This window comes from Xenopus laevis, chromosome 7L (genome assembly GCF_017654675.1).
Source record: "Xenopus laevis strain J_2021 chromosome 7L, Xenopus_laevis_v10.1, whole genome shotgun sequence".
Lineage (NCBI taxonomy): Eukaryota > Metazoa > Chordata > Amphibia > Anura > Pipidae > Xenopus > Xenopus laevis.
In genome coordinates this window covers 106,452,988-106,479,690 of record NC_054383.1, presented here as the reverse complement: position 1 = coordinate 106,479,690, position 26,703 = coordinate 106,452,988, and the positions used below count along the sequence as shown (strand labels likewise).

The 26,703-nt window shown below is 39.2% G+C and overlaps 1 protein-coding gene across 2 annotated transcripts in view; it reads right to left on the bottom strand.

The window, feature by feature from the left end:
- Window positions 1-26,703, bottom strand: part of megf6.L (multiple EGF-like-domains 6 L homeolog) — a 283,490-nt gene that overhangs the window by 34,529 nt on the left and 222,258 nt on the right. For both annotated transcript variants that reach the window (XM_018226155.2, XM_018226156.2), the window contains 14 exons: window positions 26,191-26,313; window positions 23,777-23,914; window positions 22,408-22,530; window positions 18,092-18,214; window positions 17,067-17,228; window positions 16,584-16,715; window positions 10,040-10,168; window positions 9,817-9,945; window positions 7,970-8,104; window positions 6,448-6,582; window positions 4,928-5,053; window positions 3,959-4,090; window positions 3,446-3,574; window positions 259-390 (listed from right to left, as the gene is read on the bottom strand). In XM_018226155.2, coding sequence (XP_018081644.1) covers window positions 259-390; window positions 3,446-3,574; window positions 3,959-4,090; window positions 4,928-5,053; window positions 6,448-6,582; window positions 7,970-8,104; window positions 9,817-9,945; window positions 10,040-10,168; window positions 16,584-16,715; window positions 17,067-17,228; window positions 18,092-18,214; window positions 22,408-22,530; window positions 23,777-23,914; window positions 26,191-26,313 — 1,848 coding nt within the window. The remainder of the gene's footprint in view (window positions 1-258; window positions 391-3,445; window positions 3,575-3,958; window positions 4,091-4,927; window positions 5,054-6,447; window positions 6,583-7,969; window positions 8,105-9,816; window positions 9,946-10,039; window positions 10,169-16,583; window positions 16,716-17,066; window positions 17,229-18,091; window positions 18,215-22,407; window positions 22,531-23,776; window positions 23,915-26,190; window positions 26,314-26,703) is intronic.

Here is a 26,703-nt window from a genome sequence, read left to right as displayed (position 1 = left end):
ATGATTTTTAAAGGTTAAGTGCAATGGTTGGTTGGGATAGTAATAAACCAAGTACTCAGTAAAAAAATAAATAAACTGAGTACTCCTTTGTTTATAAGATGAGCAGCAACCTCTGTAGCCAAAAGAGAGGAGCAAAAGAAACCAGGGATCAATTTCCACTTGTTTCAAGCAGTATATAATTTTGAATCCCTTTCCATTTGTATAAATGCAACAGCATGAAATATACAGTCATAACTCACATGCGGATCTCTAACTTACTTTGATCACAATTCAGCCCTATATATCCTGATTCGCAGATGCATTGTCCAGTCACCGAATTACAGCTCCCATCACTATTGCTGCAGTTACATGGGTTGAGGCAGTCTGTTCCCCAGTGTCCCGCATCACATGCTTGGATGGCAAAAAAAGACAATGACAAGTCTATTAATGTTTCTCCTGTCTCAGTTGAAACAAGCAAAATCTAATTTTAAAACTATTTTTTTCCTTAAACTTTAAAATATGATGAATCTCCCTAATCTAATGGTTCTGTAAAACAAATTGATCACTATTTATATAAATAAATGATATATGAGAACACTTTTAGCAGATACCCTCTCTGAAGTATGAAATAGGTCACAGCTTCTTGATGGAGTGACATAACTGTAGGGACCCCTACTGGGTAATCTGCCCTGCAGCTTTAAGGCCCCCACCTTTTTTCTTAGAGTGATCTGCCAGGAGAGAATGACACTCCCCTGCTACACTGCTATATAGTGTGTGTAAGGAGTGGCCTCTTCCTCTTTGGCCTGTGGATGGTGATCCAGCTGGGTGTGCTCAGGAGAGCCTGGGTACAGCTAGGCCCAGAAAGGCCCATGTGCTTTGGAAGAAGAAGTCGGGGACCAGGTAACCCCGTGAATGAGGAATAGTTACACTAGGGCAGACTTGTTATAGTCTCTCTAGGAGAGAAAGGCAGAGAGGTGAGAGAGAAAGAGCAGCTGAAGCTCCAACAAGGATTTGCAGTAAGGGAGTAGCTTCCCAGAGGCTTTATGTGTTGCCTCCAGTCAGGGACCTCAGTGAAGAGGGACTGTATGGTAGAAGCTGCTTTCCTGACAACTTCCAGGAGGGAATGTGTGTGATACTGCAAATGCCTAATGGAGACCTTTCCTCTGTGAGAAATGCCTAATGCCTGCAGCTCTGTGTGAGAAATGTGCTATTGCCTCAGCTCCTGTGTGAGTACTAAACCTGTGGTCACTTGCCTTGTGCATAGTTAATAAACCGTTTTCTGTTTTACTGCAAGAACCTCCGGGCGCCCATCTTTTGTTGTATGCACAGTAGCCTGGGGGATGTAGTTGCACTACACCATAGAGGGAACACTTCCACATGGCGAAGGCCCTGACCCTGTTGTGTGAAGTCGCGTGTAACCCATGCTTCTACTGCTAGCTGGACAGTTTAACTATTTGTGTGCTATGCAGCCCAAATAGGTGTTACATTTGGCTGCCCAACGTGGGGCTCGATTCCCTAAAACCAGGCTGTGCATTGTTTTGTTCGAATCGTACGAATGGATGTACGAATTTGCCGGAGTGTACGAATGGATCGTACGAATTTTTCGAAGTGGATAAACGGAACGTACGAATTCTTCGAATCGTATGGATTTCCTTCGAAGTATTTGGCCGTGGGTTCGGGCTTGGAGGTTCGCCCCGAATTTCACGAAGGCCTGCGGATGTCAGTTGGATGGGAGGAAGATGGATGTCCCGGATGGAGCCATTTCCTGCTCATGTGTGATCCCGGATCTGGAAGAGGAGAACCTGGAGGATGGATTCTTCTGATGTTTGCTACAGCTCTTCTATGGACTCCTGCAGAGTGAGATGCCTAGAGTGCTGCTTGCTTGTTTTTTGTGGCTGGAAGGACTGCTGGACTAAGTGGGTTCTAATTCAGGACTATTGATCCCCTCCACCATTTCTTCTGCCTTCACCTACTCGCTGAGTAGTGTTTCTGCACCCAAGGACTGGCCTGTGTGGACCCTTGGGAGGGGGAGAAGTATTTTTGCTGATGTGTAATAAAGTTGACCAACTGCAACTGTTTATTATGCAATTGAAAATGTTTGATACAGTATTGTGCATGCTGTGTTTCCTTTACAGTGACCATTGTTACCAGGTATGCCTTAGGAGAGGATACCAGAAGTGGATGTGATGGTACTGTAAGTTGATATATGTTGGGGATGTTTAAACCATTGTCGGGACGAAATGGGTTTTTCCCCCGGGTGTATGTAGGGACCCCTACTGGGTAATCTGCCCTGCAGCTTTAAGGCCCCCACCTTTTTTCTTAGAGTGATCTGCCAGGAGAGAATGACACTCCCCTGCTACACTGCTATATAGTGTGTGTAAGGAGTGGCCTCTTCCTCTTTGGCCTGGGGATGGTGATCCAGCTGGGTGTGCTCAGGGGAGCCTGGGCACAGCTAGGCCCAGAAAGGCCCATGTGCTTTGGAAGAAGAAGTCGGGGACCAGGTAACCCCGTGAATGAGGAATAGTTACACTAGGGCAGACTTGTTATAGTCACTCTAGGAGAGAAAGGCAGAGAGGTGAGAGAGAAAGAGCAGCTGAAGCTCCAACAAGGATTTGCAGTAAGGGAGTAGCTTCCCAGAGGCTCTGTGTGTTGCCTCCAGTCAGGGACCTCAGTGAAGAGGGACTGTAGGGTAGAAGCTGCTTTCCTGACAACTTCCAGGAGGGAATGAGTGTGTAATACTGCAAATGCCTAATGGAGATCTTTCCTCTGTGAGAAATGCCTAATGCCTGCAGCTCTGTGTGAGAAATGTGCTATTGCCTCAGCTCCTGTGTGAGTACTAAACCTGTGGTCACTTGCCTCGTGCATAGTTAAATAAACCGTTTTCTGTTTTACTGCAAGAACCTCCTGGCGCCCATCTTTTGTTGTATGCACAGTAGCCTGGGGGGGTGTAGTTGCACTACACCATAGAGGGAACACTTCCACATGGCGAAGGCCCTGACCCTGTTGTGTGAAGTCGCGTGTAACCCATGCTTCTACTGCTAGCTGGACAGTTTAACTATTTGTGTGCTATGCAGCCCAAATAGGTGTTACATAACCAATGCTCTCTAAACCAGGAGAAAGTAAAACATATATTTGGGAATAAAAAGAAGAACCAATAAAAGAAAGTAGAGCTGGAACTATAGGTAGATATCAGAGGTATGTGCCTAGGCTCCTATTTGGGGTGGGAGCATTTTTTAAGGTAGTGGTACAGCTAGGTGAGTGAGCAAGCAGGCATGTCTTGGGAGTCCATACTACTTGGCCAAGCTTTGAAAGAAATGGTTGATATACATGCATTTTAATTTCAGAAAATCAAAGCCATGGGATCTCTATATTACAGTTAAAATTAACAATATGATATAATGCCTTTTCAATCACTCCTTAGAGCCTGCCACTTCCATGGGCTGTATGTTGCTTTATAGCTCCATACCTCTCCTGCAGTTATGGCCCGTCCAGCCAGGAGGACATGTGCATCTTCCTGAGATTGGGTCACACTGTCCATTGTTTTGACAGGCACATCTCATCTGGCACCCTTGGCCATGCCAACCAGCAGGACAAACTAGATGAAAATAAAAAAAAAAAACTTCAGTTACTTACGTTTTTATTGTTATCTAGTAAATTACCATATCAACAATATATAATTACTTTCTGTCCCAGGGGTACTGTGTACGCTCTACCATTTCACAGATAAGGTGTATATATTGTATACATTTTGAATATATATAGTACTGTATTTTATTTTCAATTTATTCTGCAAATATTTTGTGAAGCTACTTGTGGCTCAGCCTCTAGTTTTAGACTTTTCAAGTTCCTTTTTACCTCCCACCAGACCCCTATTGTGTTTACAATGATAATAATAACAATGATAATCTCTGAAACAGATCAGAGGCAAATTCACTGGACATCTGGCCACGTGCCACTGTAATAACTATGCACCACTTACTTTCTTTGCAAAGGCTGCCAGTATACCCTGGTGCGCATGTACATTCTCCGGTGGCTGGGTTACAACTGCCGTTGTTTTCACACATGGGACAGATCTCTTGGCAGCCAGCTCCCCAGTGACCTACAGGGCAACCTGAGGCAGACATGGAAGAATTGAAACTATTTACAAGGGTAGACCACAATTCAACTTGTGAATTCTTCATAGGGATTATTTACAGTGAACAGCGTGCTGGAACAGCAGACTCTAATACATGCTTGTAAATAGCAGTGCCAGTATGTGCAGTCATGGAAAATAAGATTACTTTAAAAAAATTAAATAACACAGAATCTGAACCTAAAAAGAGGGGGCCATTGGTTAAAAATTCTGCACTTTGTCCCACAGCTCTGGGATTAATGCACAATCTCCAGTAACCATCAACTCTGTGAGCAGACACTTCCTACAATATATATCAGTTCTCTATCATTGTACCACAAGGGATAATTGGAATGTCTGAAATCAGTCTGAAACCTGGAGATTTGAAAACATCATCTCCTGTGCAAATTACCCTAAAGGGGATTACATTTTAGATTAATTGTCCACATATTTGTTATTCCTAATGACCTTTATACAAAGTGAGGATAAGTAGCCATGACAGATGTCTTTTGCACTTAAGAGGTGAATATTAGAACAGTGCAATAGCGTCAGCATGTGTGGGCTCTGTTACATATCAGGCACACCCCAAAACCTTCATCAGGAAAAAACATGCACTTAATGGATAGCTATAACAACCACAGTAAACATAACATCATCTCAACATATCACTTCCAGAGGCAGGAATTTCACATGCAGATGTTAATTGGGTCCCCAATGAAAGCAAAGCAAAGAAACACAGTAAAATGCATGACCAATATTCCGCAGTGGCATTTCATTAAAAGCATACCAAAAATCCTCAATCATAGATGGAACACATTTCTACCACTCATGTCTCACCTTTGGCACAGTCTATCCCAATTTTTCCAGCAGGGCAAATGCACATCCCTGAGACGTGATTGCAAGGTGCACCTCCGCATGCACAAGTCTTTAAACAGTTCAGTCCAAATGTTCCTTCTGGGCATTCTGCTCACAGCAAAAATAACAAAAAAACATTAATGTGGACCATGTATAAGAGAAGCTATTAGGGATTCATGTAGGATAACCAGTCACTAGGCTCAACTAAAACTCATTGATGATTACAAGTGTGAGGATAAGTTATACCATCTTAAATTTACATGTGTGTATAAATCAGGTTAATTTAGTACAAGTATATAGTTTGAATTATGTTTAACAGAATAATGGCGGGCCTAGTTGTTTACATCAGAAGGACTGTAAACTTACAGTAGGTTTTAGAGAAGAGCTGTTTGGCTTGTAATGTACTTGCTTATCATTACTGCCATTACACATGTCTCAAGTCCCCCAAAATGTTCCAGACAAGATTATCGGCCTGGAGGATTCATCACAGAATATGGACTAAAGTAAACAAAGACTTTAATCTCTGATTGGTCAGAACTAAAGCCTTTGGAGACCCCCTTACTGGAGTATAAAAGGACCAACACTGGGTGATTGTTTTTGGAATACTTATGTCCAACTTGTGTCGTACGTGAGTGTTATTCCTCGTATGAATAAACCTTATCTGATTTCTTTATCTCATAAAGGTGGCCATACACGGGCCGATAAAAGCTGCCGACAGACCAAGTCGGCAGCTTATTGGCCCGTGTATGGGGGCCCCCGACGGGCTTCCCCGATCGAGATCTGGCCGAAAGTCGGCCAGATCTCGATCGGATGGGGTTAAAAATCCCGTCGGATCGCGGCCGCATCTGTTCGTTGATGCGGTCCCGCGATCCGACCGCCCGTTTGGCGAACGCTAGGATCCGATATTGCCCACCTCAAGGTGGGCATATCGGAGGGAGATCCGCTCGTTTGGCGACATCGCCAAACGAGCGGATCTATCCGTGTATGGCCACCTTAAGTCTAGGTGGCATTATTTTGTGCAGCAGATTTCCTCGGTTGATAAAGAGATTGGTTGCCTGACACAAGTTCCCACGGTGCCGAAATGGGCATAGAATTGCATATAGGCATGATTATTGCTATAACATAAGAAGTGAGCAGAGTTTCATGTGCTAGAAATGGTACAATATTGTAAGATTGCAATATACTGTATCATACAATTTTACAGAACCACAGCAATAAAAAACACAATAAAAAGAATATACAAACCACCCCTTGGAATGACTGAAGAACAGAAAGATTACAAGCAGCTTTAAAGCCATAATTTTAACAACATGGATACCTGTTTCCCACTGTAAAACTGATAAGAGAAAGCAGCAGGTTTTAAAGAACAAATACAGGAACAAATAAGCGCTGGTAGATGGTCTAGTATTAGAAATAACTACATTTAGAAAGTATGACATTGAAGAACTAGAGAATTTAGCAGTAGGAGTGGGTATTTACTTGGGGTAGTGGTGGAATGTTACCTTGGTCACAGTTATCCCCCTGGTATCCTTCTGGGCACTGTTTCTGGCACTTCCCATGTGTGTGGTCACAGAGAACACCATATGGGCAGCTACACTTGCTCTTGCAACTGATTCCATAAAATCCCACGTCACATTCTAATAAATAAAAATATTCAAGATACAACAAGCTTGAGGTCACATTCACAGTTTACAGTGACAAACTGGTGTCAGAATGTTTGAAACACATCTAGAGCTGAACGGGTGCATGATCTCCTTCACAAGTACCTGTTTCCTTCCAATGGAGGGCAATTTTCTGAAACAGATGCTGCACAAATCTATATAAAGTTAATATAAGTGAATAAGTGAATAAAGTACCCCCTATTGTAAAATATAAGGATATTATAAGTTACCGAGGAGTTCCATGACCATATAAAAACATGAGGCTGAAGGCCGAGAGCTTTTATACAGGTCATGGAACTCCGAGGTTACTTCTAATATCCTCATATTTTTCAATAAGGGGTACTTTACTTATTATAATACCCAAGTTTTAGTGAGTCTTGTGACAAAAATGACATCACTACTCATCGTTTATAACTGATGACATCACTAGTCACTGTTTATATAGTGAATAAATTACCCCCTCTTTATAAGGATATTATAAGTTACCGAGGAGATTCAGGACCATATAAAAACACGAGGCCAAAGGTAACTTCATGCAACTCCGAGGTAACTTCTAATATCCTCATATTTTGCAACTGGGGGTACTTTATTTATTATAATACACAAGTGAGTCATCAGTTTATAACTGATGACATCAGAACTGACAGTTTATAAGGACATCATTTACAAGATATTCATGGCTTTTGTGTATTATAAATACACAGAGACTTGTAATATTACTCAGGGCATGCAATCAGTAGTAGGAACGTCCACCGATAAATGTTATGGTATCAGTGGAACTAGTAACTATTGTAGGGAATGTGACTCTCAGGCTCACCACTGGATCTAGTTTAGCCTTCAATCCAGTTACAATGAAAGTCAAATGTGAAGGTGGATTAATAATGACCCAGTCACTTCACATGTTTGCAGATGTAAGTGAACCTTGAAATAGTATGGCAGAAGACATGATGTTGATTTTGTTGATTATATGAAGCAGGCCCTCCTATATAAATAGCTACCATTATGTACCAATAAATAACTGCCAACTGAGATGTACTTGTGAACATTGCTGGCAGTGAAGCATACCAACTTGTAAATTATCAGATATTATCTGCCCTTAATGGCTGGGTTGACTCAACAGGACTGTGAAAGGGTTAAGCGTGTGGGGAAAATCTTATAATTCAGTTCTTTTCAAGGAAATCTTTATTTTCTACTACATAATATCGTATCTTTTACATTCCAACATTTTATCACTGCATACTTTTTTTAAAATAGTAAAGAACAAAAACAAGCAAGACAGCGATGATAATGATGATAATGCATTAATCCAACACATACATGAACTTCACACTGAAGGTGATCAGTTAAATGGCAGAATACTTACTTTTCTGACAATGTTCTCCATGGAAACCTGGTTTACAAGTGCAAAGGCCTTCCTTTTTATCACACTCCAGGGTGTTTTTCTGTATGCACTGGCATTCTTCTGAGCAGCCAGGTCCGTATGTCCACTTCGGACAGGCTAGAAAAAGGAGAATAATCTTGAGGTGCAAGAAAAATAAAATACAGGTACCAAGAACTGCAGTAAGCTCCTCTGATTAAAGGGGATGTTCACCTTTGAGTACACTTTTAGTATGATGTAGAGAGTGATATTCTGCAACAATTTGCAATTGGTTTTTATTTTTTATTATTTATGGTTTCTGAGTTATTTAGCTTTTTATTCAGCAGCTCTCCAGTTTGCAATTTTCAGCCATCTGGTTGCTAGGATCCAAATGACCATAGCAACCATGCACTGATTTGAATAAGAGACTGGCATATGCATAGGAGAGTCCTGAATAGAAAGAGGAGTACTACAACGTACCAATAACACAAATTTGTAGCTTTGGAGAGCATTTGTTTTTAGATGGGGTCAGTGACCCCCATTTGAAAGCTGGAAAGAGTCAGAAGGAAAAGACAAACCATTAAAAATCTATACAAGATAAATAATGAAGACCAAATGAAAAGTTGCTTAGAATTGGCCATTCTATAACATACTAAAAGTTAACTTAAAGGTGAACCATCCCTTTAAGCCTCAGACTAGGTTAGGCCAGCCTTAAATCGACCCTTTCATGTTAATTTTTTTTTTACTTTTTATCAGATTTTAACAATGTTGTATATTTAAGATTACTCTGTCCCAGATAGATTGAAATCTTGTATTAACCATGTAGCAAATCTTTATGAACTTTTATATTCAGGGTTACTGATTTGCATTGTGGGACAGTGATTCTGATCCTGAGACTTTAACAATAATTTATAATTTCCGGGATGCAAGTGCTAGAGCACTAAAGGAGTCAGGTTTGTGTTTGTGGGGGAAGCGGCAGCTCCAAAATATTTTTTGCATACTGCATACCGTTCTGTAATGCACCGTACTCCTTTTATTTAGAATCCCTTATAGAATTCAAGACAAACCTTGAGAGCATTGGTCTGTCTGGTCTTTTATCTAGTCAATAAACTGTGATTAAATTAATTAAACTGTTTATAATAAGATGAACAGTGCAGTGGGGGGCAACACATTCTGGTGGGATTTAAAGCTGGCTATAGACGCATCGATCGTAGATTCGTACAATTTTCGGACCGTGTGTGGAGAGTCCTGACATTTTTCATCCGGCGGAGATCAGTCGTTTGGTCGATCGGACAGGTTAAAAAATTTCTGTCGGCTGCCGATAATGTCTCTGCATGTATTGCCGATCGAATGATTTTCAGTGGGAGACTGTCACCAGCTTTGTCAGACATAACTATCGTACAATTGCTGTCAGGGGCAGAACATTGGCTGATTTGTTCTTTTACTACTTTATTTGGTCGGAATGGTAAGACTTTGATCTGAATGGTTAGTGGCAGGTCAGGAGATGGGAAAGTCCGATCGTAAATTGATTCCTACGATCGGATCTTTGCATCTATGGCCAGCTTTACTATCTATACTTGTGAGGCCAGCTTATTAAGAGAGCATTGGAGAAGTAAAGGAGTGATATGACTCACAAAGGTAAAAGATGATATAGTAAGCTCTTTTGGGCTGAGCCCACGTGTACAGTATTGTTTATCTTTTATCTCTTGTGATAATCTTGTGTTTATTTCGTTTACACTGAGGCTAGGAAAAGTCCTGTATAAGAATCATATACACTCACAGTTAATTACCATCAAACATATACAAAACATTTTTTTACTTGCAGTAGATAAATGCAAGACTTTTTTCCTCACCTAAATGGCAATAACGTCCATAGAGCCCAGGGTCACACAAACAGGCTCCGTGGATGCGATGGCATCGACCTTTGCTGGCGCAGTTACATTTTTTCTTGCAACTCTTTCCATAATATCCTTTTGGGCAGCCTAAATAAAAAGAATAAACATACCATTTGGTCTTGCAGTAATAGATATTGACAAAATACTAAAAATTCCCAGCTACACTGTACATTTTACTCACCATCTTCACAGAATTCTCCACTGACTCCTTGTGGACAGCGGCATTTGCCAGTAATAGGATCACAGGTGGCTCCATTCTTACAGTTACATTTGAGGCTACAATTCTGACCAAACGTTCCTTCAGGGCAAGCTGCATAAAGAATAGGAAGAAGCAGAAATTTAGTCGATCCCAAAAACGAGTTCAATGTTATTCTAGAACTTTTAGTTTAAAGGGATACTGTCATGGGAAATCATGTTTTTTACAAAAAGCATCAGTTAATAGTGCTGCTCCAGCAGAATTCTGCACTGAAATCCATTTATCAAAAGAGCAAACAGATTTTTTTATATTCAATTTTGAAATCTGACATGGGGCTAGACATATTGTCAGTTTCCCAGCTGCCCCAGTCATGTGACTTGTGCTTGCACTTTAGGATGGAACTACTTTCTGGCAGGCTGTTATTAACTGAATCAGTCTCAGTGGGACTTTTAGGGTAAGGCCACACTGGGTGTTTTGGGAGATTTGGTCGCCTGGCGACTAATCACCTAGTCTTTGCGGCAACCAATCTCCCCAAACGCCTTCCCTCACTCTGCGCCAGCTAAAATGAAAAAACACTGAGGCTAATCACACGGGGCGATTCGTTTTCCGAAGTCGCCTGAAGTTTCCTTGTGAGGCAACTTTGGGCAATTTCGGAAAACAAACCATCGCGTGTGATTAGCGCCGGTGTTTTCTCCCCAAAACGCCAGTGTGGCCTTACCCTTACTATTGAGTGCTGTTCTTAGATCTTCCAGGGAGCTGTTATCTTGTGTTAGGGAGCTGCTATCTCGTTAACTTCCCATTGTTCTGTTGTAAGGCTGCTGGGGGGGGGGGAAGGGGGTGATATCACTCCAACTTGCAGTACAGCAGTAAAGAGTGACTGAAGTTTATCAGAGCACAAGTCACATGACTGGGGGCAGCTGGGAAACTGACAATTTGTCTAGCCCCATGTCAGATTTCAAAATTGAACATAACAAAATCTATTTGCTCTTTTGAAAAATGGATTTCAGTGCAGCACTATTAACTGATGCGTTTTGAAAAAAACATGTTTTCCTATGACAATATCCCTTTAAACTTACCATAAGGTTAGGTACCATAATATTCATACTATTATACATAATACAAATGTACAACAATAGAAATTTACTATAGAAGACTTTATACTGGATTGATATTCAAGGTTTACAGAAATTTGGCTGGTTAGAAAAAGTCGGTTCATTTACAGGAACTAAGATTATTCTCATTTAGCAGGGCTATCCATAATGTATCTAACAGTACCTGCATAGCACTCCAAAACTGGAATGTTCCATAGTAATATAGCTAAGGCAGACTGGGAATATAAGATGTGATGCACATGCCAATGTATTCAAATTAAAATATAGTATTTTCTTGCATTCCCTGTATCTTAATTCAAGAAGGTGGCAGACATACCATTTGCATTATCAATTCCTGCACATAGTGGAGGTCAGACATGTAATGGCAAAAACAGGACTGGAAGTAGCTTTATTGTAAAAGTAATTCAGCCCACATACCTTACTGCATTGTATTCTATCATTTCAAACTCTGCCCTTTGCAGCCAATTACTGATATGTTTGATATGAGCTATTTTTGCACAACGTCATGAACATAAGTAATTGGCTCCATGGCTGGATGAGATACAAATCTTGCCCTTGTACTGGAGCCAAGCTGGAGCCAAGCTCTTTCTTTCAGCCACATCAGTAAGAACAGGTGATAATCCTCTTGGAAAGCATGTAAAGTCAATGACCATACTGACCAGTAAACAGACATGGAGCCCATTTGGAAATAAACAGGCAAATCTATTGGGTGATCGTACAGTGACCTTAAGATGGTCCTGCTTGTTTTTTTTAGCCCCTACGGTGCTAGACTGCTATGTCTTTCATTAGTAACCTAATCCAGTTTTAATTGCAAAATGTGAAATTAATGTATTTTTTACACATTTTCCCATTATTAGGCTCAAAGTTACGTGCTGGAGTATAATATTCTTTCCGTGCTTCCCTGTTCCAAAAGCGTGCGGTTTGTTTACACTGGCTCTCCAAACCAAAAACCTTTTGGCGTGCTCACTATTACTGGAAATGGACCAAATCACAGCTTGTGCGTTCCAGTCTTTTTATAGAAGCCCTATGCACTATTAGAAATCTGATATATTAAGGAAAAGGTATTCTTATAAATAAGAAACTATTGGGTGAATGAAGTAATGTGTTTTGCTTTATGCATGTAGCTGTATAAGACAGACACGGTTAACGCGTTTCTGCATTGGCATATTTATAGGGTGTAAAAATAGGCATGGGGGAGGATGAAATAGTCCTCAAATAAAGCAGCGCACAGCTGCACCAACACTGTACACTCCTGCATTTTGCATGCCCCCTCTTCAAAAATTCAGCATCTCGTTATAGCGAAGATGCCACCTCTAGAGCACAGAAGGTTTAAATAGTGCCAGCAACACAACTGGGCATCAAATCAGACAGCTTTGATTTTATTTCACATCCCTCCATAATATTATTCCATCACAAACTTGCAGATGACAACCCTAATTCTATGCAAACAAAGCAAACCTGAACAACCTGCATCGAAATGATAAATATTTATACAGATGTCTTTGCCTGTGCCAACTAGGTACTCAAAACTGTTTTGCAACCTGTCATCCTTCCCATGTAAAACAGGAGGTTTGGCATCTCTTCCCTTTCACACACAGGTAATTGGCAAAGTAAATAGTAAAAGCAGGCATTGGTGCAGTTAATTATGCAATATCATGCTTAGAGGTAATAAGAAAATTGCTGATCATAGCCTTTTTTTAGATCTTGGCTACATGAACCAGAACTATGAGACAGGGTTGTTTGTTGCAGCATGTTTTGTTAGGAGTTTCAGTAACAAAGTATGTTCAGCTTGGTTTTCATGAGGAACAAAGGGTAAAATGATGCTACCATAGACATCTCAGGAAAAGATTTCATGACTTATGGGGTCATTGTGGATGAGAGCGTATACTCAAAAACACAAAACCCAAGGAAAAAGTAATGTGAAGTTGTATAAATATGATTATGTATAAAAGAGTCCAGTCCAGCAGAGTCCAGTTGTAGAGGCAGGCCAGAAATTTGGCCGAATCTTTCACAAAGGATTCTGGGGTTCGGCTCAGGGCCGGGCTGTGCTGACAGAGCGCCCTAGGCAGCCGGCAGGATACCCCCGTCCGTGTGCGTGCTCGGAACTCTTCTCGCAGACACGCGCTGAGAAGTGCGCACTAACAATTGTGTCATGCAAGAGTGCAATAACCAGGAAAGTTACCAAGGGGAAGGGCATGGGAGGTAATGACAGAGGGTGGGGGAAGTGCAAGAGGGGAGGAGAGAAGCGAGAATGGGAGGGAGAGCGCAGGGGAGGAAGCTGCCTGAACTATCGGGTAGGCAGAAAATGTTTTAGTAGGTACTTGCCCAGCGCCCCCAAAGTAGTGTTCCATAAACGGATTCTCCTCAGCAGCTTTAGAGATGAACAGCCTGGATTCATTCAGAACTCTAGCTACAAGTATATTTATTTATTTATTTATATTTATTTGCAGTTTATCCATCTAGAGAGACGTATCAACTGGAATAAACTTTTGGCTGCATTAGTTAATACTGTCTCAGTGGAAACGTGGTTGGCCTTTTGAAGCATTTGAGAATTATGTTTCACCCCTTATGTAAACAACATTGTCATTATACTAATTACTTGGTTATAAATGAACACAGAATGTTATGTAGACCTGAGTAGAACCAATTTAAAGTGCTTATTGTGGGCTAGAGGCTTATGAGCAACTAAGAATCTACCATAAAATATGATCTCCAAGAAACATGTAATTAGAACAATATGGATACATATAAAAATGGGGCATTTCATAAACTAGAAATCTTTGCAAATAGGTTGCATGTCCCTACAGGCACTTGTATAAGTGTAATGGGCTATACATCGGTGCTTAATATCCCACAAATAAATGTAGAACTCTGCACTTTTTCTTTTCTTTGGCTGAAATTACCCATTTTGACATGGTTCACAATCCCTGTTGAAATTCAAGTGCCAATAGTAGAGTTACAAGTGAGTCCAAATTGCGGCTTCTCATTTTGGCAGGAAGAGAAGCAAAACCTGAGTCATTCAATAAGTGAACATGAACCAAAGTGCGTGCAGCTAAGGAAAACACAGCACAGACTGAAATGCCTCCCAAATTTGTTTTATATGTATGTTTAAAGCAATACAGTTTCTATTTAAGATTACGAGTGTAAATGAGAACAACGGAAATCAAACAAAATCTAGAACTGGGGCAACCAACCGATCATGCATTCCCAGTATCCTTCCATCCTTTTGGCTAAACAGTTATAGGTCCTATAACAGCTAGAATACCTATACCTAGCTAGAATGTTTATACTAGTATTCTTTCAGAAAGTCAGCACTTCATGATGGAACTGTTTTCAGACAAGCTATTGTTTCCCCAACTCAATGTAACTGTCGGAATGGGATTTGGATTTTTACTATTGAGTGCTATTCTCATATCTAACCAGGGAGCTGTTATCTTGTTATACTCCTATTGTTCTGTTGGAAGGTGAGGGAGCGGGTGCAGTGGTAAAGAGTGACTAAAGTTAATTAGAGCACAAGTCACATGACCAAGGGGACCTGGGAAACTGACAGCATGTGTATCCTTATGTCAGATTTCAAAATTAAATATAAAAAAAAATCTGCTTACACTTTTGAAAAATGGATTTCAGTGCAGATGTCTGCTCAAGCAGAACTATTAGCTGATACATTTTGAAAAAAAAAACCATGTTTTCGGGTGAAAGAATCCCTTTAAGTATTTGATGAATACCACAGGACTTGAATGTGTACACTGTAAATGCAGGAGACCCTGGATGGATGCACAATAAATACAATAAATTGTACATCATGAAAGAAAGCTTACATTTGTACACTATAAATACAAGTCCAACATAAATATAAGAATTTATTTATTGATTTTACAGTACATCAGAGGGGGGAAATATAAAATAGCCTAAAGAAGGAACCCCAGAGTTAAGTAAGCTTGCTTTGTAATATTCCTATATAGCAGTCAATAAAGGTATTTCATTCATACCACTGTTGTTTTGCTTTTCATTAACAAAAGTTTTTTTTTCCCACTATTGGCACATCTTAAAATTAGGTGGAGGGATATGGGGAAATTTCAAAACCACAACCTTTACAATTTATAGCATTACCTACTTTGAAGTTAACCCTTCTTTGTAATATCTACAGTATATAATGGAAATTCCAAAACTGGTTTTAATTTATGTTTAATTTATGTTTCAAATTTTGAGCTCTTCATCTCAGCAGTATCATGGAAAGCCAACACTGTTTTCCACATGTGAAATGTGTGGACAATGGAATGTGCCTATGCTGTACATAAAATGGAAATAAAAGAGAAGCAGATGTAACTGGGTGTGTGGCTGCCGCATCATGACACGTGTGAATTCTATAGCAAACCTGCTTTAAAACACTGGTCTTTTTGGCGTTGGGGGTAACATCAGGTGTGGTAGAGGGCAAGAGGCCTGGGAAGAAGGAAGAAAGAGAAGTGGTGGATATGTTTTAAGAAAAGCACAGCACCTGCAGGTTATATAACCCACATTCAATACTGCACCCACATTCTACTACTTTTACCTGCCCAACAACTGCCCTTTGCTGTAGGCACCCAACCCACTTCAGGACTATTGTGTATAGACCTGGAACATTGAATGGTGTGGTTTAAATATGGCACTAACAGTGGTGTCCTCTTTGTATTCAAATTTGTGATGAAATTGGTTGATTTATCCTTTGGTACAGAAGCATATGTAATGGCTCACAGTCCCCAGAGATGGTTGGAGTGAGTCTTGAGGTGGCCCCGTCTGATCAGTCAAATCGCCACTGTTGCCAGTGGAGTAGACTTGTGAATCACATAACCATTGTACTTACAGTGAAATACAGCACCTGTCTGCTGATTATAGCAATTTTCATGCCAGGGTCCAACACACAATGGAGTGATAGCGTTCCCATTGTTAAAAGGCTACATGAAAGAGAGCAAAGCTTTAACTGCCCTGCTCATCTGTGTGTTCCAGTTACTTGATCAGCAACCCTTGCATTTTCAGAAACACCGACACAGAATTGTCAAAGAATGAGAATGCAGAGAGATAGAAGGCAGTGTTACATGTTCGGAAGTATGTTTCCATAACATAAGTCATGTGCAAAAATCCTATAAATAACATAGCATAAGTCATGTGCAGAAATCCTATACATGGCATCAAACCAATGGGCACAATTCTATTGTTGGCTTCAGGTGCCTTAAACACTCTAAGAGCATCAAAAATGCCACCTGTAGCCACAGTATAATGTTCAATTATTAAATACCTGTCAGTACAAAATGCATTAAACCAGATCTGACTGACCAATGTGGAGTGTCAGTTACTCTGAAGAATACCTTAAATATGTGAAGTGCTGTATTGGTACACTTTAATGAGAACATTTGATAGACTACCTGATTTGTTCTACTTACTTTGGTTACATATAAGTCCTGTCCAGCCCTCCTGGCACACACAACCATCTTCCTCATCATTGCATGTGCCTCCATTCTTGCAATCATCACAGGTTAGCGCACAGTCAGGGCCAAAGCTGCCCCCAAAACAAACTAGAAGCACCAAAAGGAATATTGTTAGAAATTAACAGGATTGAATATACTTTTAACAGCAGCAGCTCAAGTTACCCGGCTTGAATATAATATACACTGTTTAAAAAAAATCAGTATAATGGATCTTTTATTACAAAAGGTGTGACTTAATGGATAACTCATAAGAATTTTACACAGGGAAACCTGGGCTTAATTCCAGCTTGAGGTCAAATAGTTTTGCTGCTGCTACAATTCTGAAACATTTCTTGCAAGATGAATAACCTCTTTCACTTTTTTAAACTGGTCCCCCATCATTATGCCTTTTTTTCTGAAAACCAGCAATGTTAAGATAAAAAAGGGAGATATTGTTACCAAATGATTCAGAGAGGGTATGCTCTCCTCTGGCTTCTGCTTCCTCATCATCATAGTCCTCATCAAAAAACTGAGCAAATTCATCTCTCAGTAAAGTGACTTGTGGAAGAGAGCGAACAATGGGGCGTTGACCAGGTAATGCTTCAGCTTGGTTAGTTATGGCTGTGGAGACAAAAAAACACATAAGCATATTTACTGAAATGACAAATAAATGTAAGGATCACATTTCAGAAAGACAAGCCTCTAAAGTAATTCTACAGACATTTGTCTTTGCTTATGAATGATAGCAAGTACCCAGAGGGGTGAGCTGATCTGCTGTGGTTTACTGGTCACCAGGTCAAGATCCATTGAGGTCCTCTGCCTAAAGATATCTGTAAATCCAGTCTTCATCTCCTGGCACTTATTTCCTCAGTGACCAGGTTTCAGCAATCTAACAAGATCAAACTGAGCTAAAACTGAGCCCATTTCTTACCTTTATTATACTTATACTTATATACACAGCTGATTCACAATCCTGCATCAAATACTATTTTACTATTCTCTCTCATTCTCTAATCACATTAAATGACTCTAACCTTGCTTTCTGATAATACTACTATTACCTGCACACAACTTATCTCACTTAGTACACTGCCACGTATATTAATTGGCTATTCAGCCTCCCACCTTCGTCCTGTTCATTGCCTCTTCTGCTGCTGCCAAAATCCTTCTAGTCCTTTATAAAACTAATTGGCTCCTCCATTATTCAAATGTATTCCCTGGTTCCCATCAAGTAATAAATGCTTTATAAAATTCTTTACGAAAATCTTCAACACACTGCACCCCACTTCTTCTCACTTGTGTCTTATTATTTACCAGATCATGTCGTTTGTTCTTTGAGGATCCATCACCTTTTACCTTTTTACCAATTGATTTAGAACTTACTGACTTGTCTGTATAATAAATATTTTACAAAAATGTCCCTAGTGGTACACATCATACAACAGATATACACAAATAGCTAATGCAATAGCTAAGGAACTTACTAGTACAGCTTTTACTGTCTCCATCCAGTCTATACCCAGGTGGACAGCTACACTGGAAGGAACCAATCAGGTTTTCACACAGTTGTTCACAACCTCCATTGTTTAAGGAGCACTCATCCACATCTGTTGGAAAATTGCATGATGTTATTGTCCCAAATGCTTCAAACGTCATACCGCTCTTTTATCTTATTAATTCATATATTCCTTATAAATACAAGGAATTTCTTGAGTGCCTTTATGAATTTCTGAAGAATACACAAAACTTGTTAATTGCGCTTTTTGACAAAACATTGCATCCATCAAGCAGAACACAAACGCCTGTATATGTAGAGTGCATGACATGTCTAGCTGAATGCCATGTACAATTCAGCTACAACTGCACTGTGATTTCTCCCATTTCCCGTGGTCATGCACTTGGTTGTAAATGTGCCAGAAATATTTCTAGAGCGGTGATTTTAAAGTGCGTTGGGCAAGCATTAAAAGCAGGTTGCTGATATACACCCCTTAACTTGAGCTCATTTGGCAGGACCTTAACTGGACACTACCACCTGAAGATAAAAATTGGCAGTATATCATGAAACCTGTGTTTGGACAGCGGTGTATGTAATTTGGTACTGAAGAGAATCATTCCCAGCATGCCATATTATGTTTCTATATCTATAATTTTAATGTCATATTATGAACTCATTAGTTAATTCAAGTCAACATGTAGTATTCCCATAGCCATACAATGCTAAATAAATGCGTAAAATAAATCTGTTCTACCATTAGATATTAATAATTTCTATCATTTTAGAGACATCAATTGGTTAATTAGCACAATCCCTTAAATGTAATCAGGATGTTTAACCGCAGAGCATTCCAAATCACTGACTCATGCTGTAATCAGTTTGCTACACCATTGAAATCCCTAGATGACGCTTCTCCCCAGGCTAACAACATTCACATGGAACCAACTGATTACCACTGCTAGGCATTTGGGACTGAACAGCATGAGTGAGTCGTTTGCAGCAGGGAGCGCATTAATAAAACATTTAATATGTCAACCCAGTGGAATTCAATAACATAAAATATAAAGACATATTCGTGAAACAAAGTTATTCAGCATCCACTTCAATGTGGTATATTTATTCATTTTTATCTCAATGACAGTTGCCCAATATAAATGATTTAGGGCTCCATACAGATTGTCTCAAGGTAGGCTGTTATCATGTCACATGGTTTGGGTAGTGGATTATGGGTTACAGTCTTTGATGGACGGGGATGGGATTTACAAACAGCTTTAGTTACATAGGGTTAACTTCAGTTTGATGAGAAAGACTTATCTCCTAATTAAATTCCAGATTTTCTTATAAAGCCAGTTGCAATTCAATGGGACAGCTTGTCTCACTGTTTATAACATGAAAACTCCAATAAAGTCTATGGGACAAAATTGGAACTGAATTAGGAGAAAACCTTTTTCTCCTTCAGTTCAATCTTGCCTATAAGTCTTCACATGATAAAACATATAGGGGCAAATTCACCAAGATTTGTAGTTGCGCCAGGCGCAACTTCGCCGCACTTCACTGCACTTCGCCAGGCGTAGTTTCGCCAGCGCTCTGCAAATTCACTAAAATCCGCTCAGGGGTAGCGTAAGGTTGCGAAGTTGCGCTAGCGTTGATTCGCTAAGCGAAGCGAAGTTACGCTAGCGATGGTTAATTTGCATACGGCGCCAAATTCAAATTTCAATGGAGGAATACGTACAATCACTACAAATGCCTGGGAAACCTTCAAAACATCAAATAATTATTTTTTTTTGCCCTACACATGTGCCCACTGTATAGTTAAGTTGCCATGAGTTAGGAAATGTAGGGGGGAAGGAGGGGAGCCCCAAAAAATTTTTCGATCTTTTTCAGCCTATCACCCATAATATAGAAAAAACGCCAGCGTTTTTTGGGACTTAGAAAAAATTTGAACTTTTTTTGAAGCAATCCCTATCTACTCTTTTGCGCTTCGCCTGGTCTGAGGTGGCGAAGGAAGTCTAGTGTAAAAGGTAGCGTTCAGAACAATGCGCGCGTTAGTAAATTTGCGTAGTTACGTCCCTTGCGAAAATTCGCCAGGCGTAAGGGTGCCAAGTAACACTAGCAAATTTACTCCAGCGTTCGTTAGTGAATTTGCGAAGTAACGAAAATGACCAACGCTAGCGAATTGACGCTAGCGTTAGGCGCTTCGACGCTTATTGAATTTGCCCCATAGGGGTGAATATGTTTCGCTAGTGAAAAAAACCTGTGCAAAGACGCTTATGAACGTCAGCGACCATGTTTGCATCTTTTTAAGACCTCAACTAGTTCATCGCAAAGTTTGCGAACAAATGCCTTTTGTGAACATTCGCAGTGTATGTAATTAATCTTCGCAAAAGTGATGTCTTTTTAAAGACAAAATATTTAACTAAACTCCAGAGCAGGTGTTAACTTTTGCTTAGCAAAAATGCGCAATGTTATATTTGCCAGCGACTGATTTTACATTGCAAGCAGTGCTAAAAATTTCGCAAAGGCGCCATTTTAAAAAACTCTTGCGACTTTTAATTACTTTCCCTCTTACCATTTTCCCATTGATTTGAATCTGGCCCATAGTTTGAGTGAAACACAGGATGAAGCTAGTGAGTGGAAACAAGCTGTTTAAATTCACTGTCATAGATATTCATTATTGAAAGTAGGATTAAATTGCTGTATAGACTTCATTGTAAAGTTGGTTTATTTGAAATACTCCCTCTACTGGCTCTCTCACTTTTTTTTTCAAGCTCCCTTGCTTGAAGAACCTGCTCCTTGTTCAAATTTTTATCATGGCACCCTGTTAAAAAAGGATAACTAAACCTTTAGTGGGTTATTTACTTAAACTCAGACCTAACTCCCATCCATGAATTCAATTCATTTATCAAAAAATCAACTTGAAAAAGTCGGTGCGGAAAAAGTCTTGACAAAATCGGACGGAAATTCGTATTGTACAACTCTTTCAGATTTGATGCCTGAATCGCTTGATTTTTTTCGAGTTGTCGTTTGAAAATCACAAAAGTCTTTGGATTATCTTACGAAACCAATGCCAATCACAACCTCTTTAAATTGTAAAAGGGATATCTGCCATTGACTTCTACATGACCTTGACAGGTTTTAGCTGGAGTTTTTTTCAGATTCCGATTTTTAGCAGCTTTGGGGTATAATAAATCTTTAAAAATTCGAGGCTTTCTTTCCCCCTAAAAATTTGAGTTTTCCCTTTAAAACTTGACCAGAAAAAATCAAGGTTTAATAAACAGGCCCCCTAGTCTCTTGTTGAAATTGCATTTCTGAATTTCTGAATTCCTCAAATTCCATTGATACCTCTTGGAGTATTAGCATGTTATCTGGTTCAGTCTTAGCACTTAGGGCCCAGTGGTTCAGCTACTGTCAACACATTAGTTATTTGTGCCTGAAAGTAACCCACATATTAAGATGTAAGCTCTACAGGGTAAGGACCTCCTTCTTCCCTTGTCCTTTAATCATTGTTACTGTGTATATTTATTTGGTTAGTGTGTATTTTGTATTATCCATTGCAATGTTTGACCCCCTGTTGGAAATATTGCTGTATTATAAGATTGCTCAGTGCTGCCTGTACATAATGATATACATACCGTAGCTCTACAAAACAAAACGTTGTTACACAGGCATAAATTGCATACAAACTTGTTAGATGACGTTAGTGCACCTTGAGTAAATGGAGAACAATCAGATTTCTTTAACCTATGTGTGTACTTACACTTTACAAGTACATTAGAGGACATTATAGACAAATAGCAGGGGACCTTTTTACCCATAAAGTGGATCACCGTACCAGAGGCCACCACTTCAGACTAGAAGAAAAGAACTTTCATTTGATGCAACGTAGGGGGTTCTTCAGACTCAGGACAGTGAGGTTGTGGAATGCACTGCCGGGTGATGTTGTGATGCTGATTCAGTTAATGCCTTTAAGAATGGCTTGGATGATTTTTTGGACAGACAGAATATCAAAGGCTATTGTGATACTAAACTCTATAGTTAGTATAGATGTGGGTATATAGAATTTATGTGAAAGTAGGGAGGGGTGTGTGTATGGATGCTGGGTTTTCATTTGGAGGGGTTAAACTTGATGGACTTTGTCTTTTTTCAACCCGATTTAACTATGGAACTATATGAATAATTGTTATATGGACCCAGAGTCTTGTTGTATGGGTCTACTCATTGCATAGAATAGTATTAATGGAATTCTGTTTCATATACAGCACATTACAAATCTCTCTTATTAATAACACTCTGTAATAAACTTACCATCACAGCCGCATCCATCTGGGTTGACTCTATAGCCTGGGTAGCACAGACACTCATAACCCCCAGGGTTATTAGAACACTCTTGCTGACAGCATGATGCCCCATTTGTGCACTCATCTGTGTCTGGGAGATCAGGGAAAGATAAGTCACTCATCAAGCCAGTATCACAACTAATAACAGTACACATTCCATGTCTTCTCATACTCATTTCTCATTGAAATATATCGCCAGTGTCAGTAATAGCATAGCAATTCCAGCTGAATTACAGAAAAAATATGAATACATGGTGTGTGTGAAGATGTACATACAAGAGTGAATAACCACTGTTTAATTTAACTGCACTGCACTTATGATTCAACCTAAATAGCTGTATCCCAGATGTGGACCATGTGCAGTTGAAGACAGGTATGGGTCAGCTTTAACTGCAAATGTTCAGTATCGGCACTGCACTACTCTGCTTTTTCTGCATAGTAACAAAAAAGAGAAGACTATAGAGGGGGTGCAATGTTCTGGTTCAGAAGGGGGTAGGTAGCCCTCTCCAGGGCTGGTAAGTTTTATTCATATTGTTCTCCTTTAAGATGCAAAAGGGCTTTTAAAAATAAGCTTGTGAGTTGTTATGTTTTAGGATTCTCTGATCGAACCAACTGCACTGGCATATACTGTAGATTAAATAGTTTCAAGAAACTGCCTTTTTAGCTTGTCAGAAAATATGAACTAATGTGAATAATAACAAAAGTGAAGTATCAAGTCTCGGTTCTCTGGATAAGGAGCCACCACCTATCATTGATTTCACTATCCTCCGTTTACTTCTACCTCTTCATTTCATCCCCAGGGATTGTCAACAGTTTGACATTTTTTTGTAATTATGTGTCCCACATTTTAAATAATTAATATTAATACTATTAGGATAATGCTGATTGAAAAAAATGGTCCAGCTGCCTTTTTATGGGATTAGGAAAGGTGTTTTCTTTTCTGAGGCCTAATTTATCATTGAGCTCTTGTGCGTTACATTCATCCATTTAGAGAACATAAGGGTGAGCTGTATTTATGTCAACTCCAAGAGATGGAAACATGAGGAAACATATGATAGGTAATGCTAGGAATGCTCCTTCATCTATATGAGTTATACAATGCCACATTACTCAATAGCAATGGGAATGGATTCCAAAAGGAAGACACTCACCAGTACAGTGCAGTGTCCATATGCTATTCAACAGTTTAGTCAACACCTGAGGCCCTCATTTTTCAGCTTTAAAATGTACATGCAACAAGTACTTAGTCACGTGTTCTAGATTAAATGTATACAGTGTGCATGAAACAAGCTAGAGTTGCAGTCTAGTAAAAAAAAATAATGAATGACATTATTTACCTATACAAGTTTTTCCATCCAAATCCAACTCATACCCTTGGGGGCAGAGGCAAAGAGGACCAGCGTTGATGTGTTTGCACTGATGAGAACATCCTCCATTGTTGATCTCACAGCTATTTATAATCTCCATCTCAATCCCTGAAATAGGAAAATAGAATGTATCCTTTGTCTGTTTTCTACCAATGATCATTATTTGCACTTTCTGAACTACCTATGCATAAAAATGTGGTTTGTTTGAAATTAATAAAGGTTTCCAGTGCAGAAAAGTATTCTGCGACATTATTTTGTTTAATAAGTGTTCATGCCATTACTGATCAGGCAGATTGGCCGGGCAGATGGACATATTCCACTAGCTGGTCTTTGGTATGCAAAAATGTAAGGAGTTACAGGTTGCACAATGACTGTACGGAGTGATGATCAGAGAAATATTTGGGGCCAATGATTAGACAGTTTGGTTGGGATTTTAGGATTTGACCTGTGGCCACCTTCATGTCCTACAAATAGACTTGTTTAGAAGATGAATAGTTGATTAGAGTAGCTAGTCACCAACAGTCCAGTGAACAGATGAGTACAATAAATGTTAATAAAATAAGAGCTAAAAAACATTGCATTCAAGAACAGTAAATACAATCTCTAATGTATCAAAGGCACATATTCAATTGTATTTTACCTATGGTTTACATACATTGTATTTACCTATGGTTTACATACATACACACTACATAATTCAAATGTAAAGGTTTGCAAAACATCTGCAATACACATGCCACAATTCTGACCATGCCAAAGCATATAGGCTGCTTACATTTCCATTCATCCAATGTTGACTGTAGGGTGCATGATTTATAGGCACCTTATGGAGATCTTTTCATAGATTGCTGTATAGTACCCTGTTCCTTACCCTCTTATCCTGAATTCCCCTTTGTCCCAAGACTCTGTTCCAAGTTCTTAGCTGCCACTGATTCTTTTATTCTTACGCTACCTTTCAACTATTGTCAACAGCTAATCAGATCTCATTTATGGTCCACAGAATTTTACATTTTTAGACATAACACATTATTTATGGTTTACAGCTGGATGCTCTTGATGGAATGTTAATTTATCTTGGCAAATTCTTATAAGGAAAATGATCATATCTAGGCTCCACGTATAAGCACAAACCAAGAGAGTATCTGATGTAATTTTCGTTCACCATAACAACCTTTGAGATCCAAAAAGCATATATTTTACACACTTCATCATTTATAGCGATCTTTCAAACATTCACAACATTATTGATATATTATTGACTTTACCAATATTACTAGTTACTGGTTCTCGGAATATATACATGTTAGATTCATGCATAAATATTCTGGGTTTCTGGTTACCATAGCTACAGAATAAGAAGCTTTTGTGTCAGGAAGAAAAAGGTGATAGGTGGCATTTAGCAGAATTTACAGGCTTAAAGGCTTGATTTCTGGGCAATGTTACTAAATGGGCAAAGTGCAAAAAACACATGTACTGTGGCTAGTATTTATGGTTCAATTCCTTGATAACAGTGCAAGATTAAACTAGGGATGAGCCAAATACAATTGCCTGAATAACAAGCTAACGCTGCTATTGTAATGTTTTCACAGTCATTTATAATACAGGGATGGGCTCTATAATCTGGAATGCTTAGAACTACTAAAAGGCTAATACAAACACATAATGATTGATAAAACCCAAAAGAGTTGCAATTCTACCAGTATGGGTTTGTGCATTTTAATTGCCATTAACTACAAGGTACTGTTTTATTACAATGTATTGCAGAAAAACAAATGGCCTTCCCTAATTTGGAGGTTTCTGACATCAGGTTTCTGATAAGGAAACCAATACCCGTAATGAACCATTTGCTTAGAGTAATATTAAAGAAACTTGTTTTTCAGAGTGGGATGATAAACCCCGCACAAACTATGATATCTTCAAATTGGGATATGGACATCTGCCATTGACTTAAATCGGCAGATTTGAGATGGAGGATTTTCGGATTCAAACTTTTTGCAGCTTCAGGGTATAATAAAAATTGAAAACGGGTTGCTGGTTGGGAGAAGGTAGTGAAAGTTGGCCTGTGTTTTTAGCAGATCATTAAAGAAACTCCTCTTTAGAGAAAACAATGTACTCTATGTAGTGCAAATTATTTAAAAGTTTTCCCTATTATTTTTGTGATTTTCAAAACAAAGGAATTATAGTAGCTGAAGTCATGTCTGAAGTGTGTAGTATAGTGTGCCGCAGAAATCCAATTAAAAAGTCAATTAGGCTAAACAAAATATATACTGGTTTGATAAAAATTCTAAATATTCTAGAATGGTCAGAATTGCATAAACTTTAAACATTAATTAACTCCAAAAGTCTTCCTGGTCACCTGTGGTTTCCATATTCAGGGTACTTACTGTAACATTGTTTTCCATCAGCTCCCAATTCATAGCCAGGACTGCAGCCGCAATGGAAGGAGCCTCGAGTGTTGAGACAGCTGTGTGCACACATGGCCAAGCCAGTCAAACACTCATTAATGTCTTTAAAAAAACAAGTGGTAGGACATAATAGAGAGATTATTAAATGTGAAAGGAGGGCACTGAAGCAGAGAAACAATTACTGCTAAAATAAAGCATTTTTCAAGTGAAACATGTTCCATCAACAAACTCTTTTTCCAACTCCAACTGTTTTTGGAAGCCATAGGTACATGATTCCACTGCCTAACCAAATCAGCAAAAATCTAGATACTAATCATTTTAGCAAAAGTTTGATTAAACTTCATTATTTTGTGTCTTTTAACCTGAAATACCAGTTAACAATATCACCTAAAAGCTGGATGAAGTTAAAATAGGGGAACTGACTGATAAACAAGTTTATTACTATAATAATTGCTCATGCTTAGAGCCAAATATCTTAGTCCTGCGCTGTTC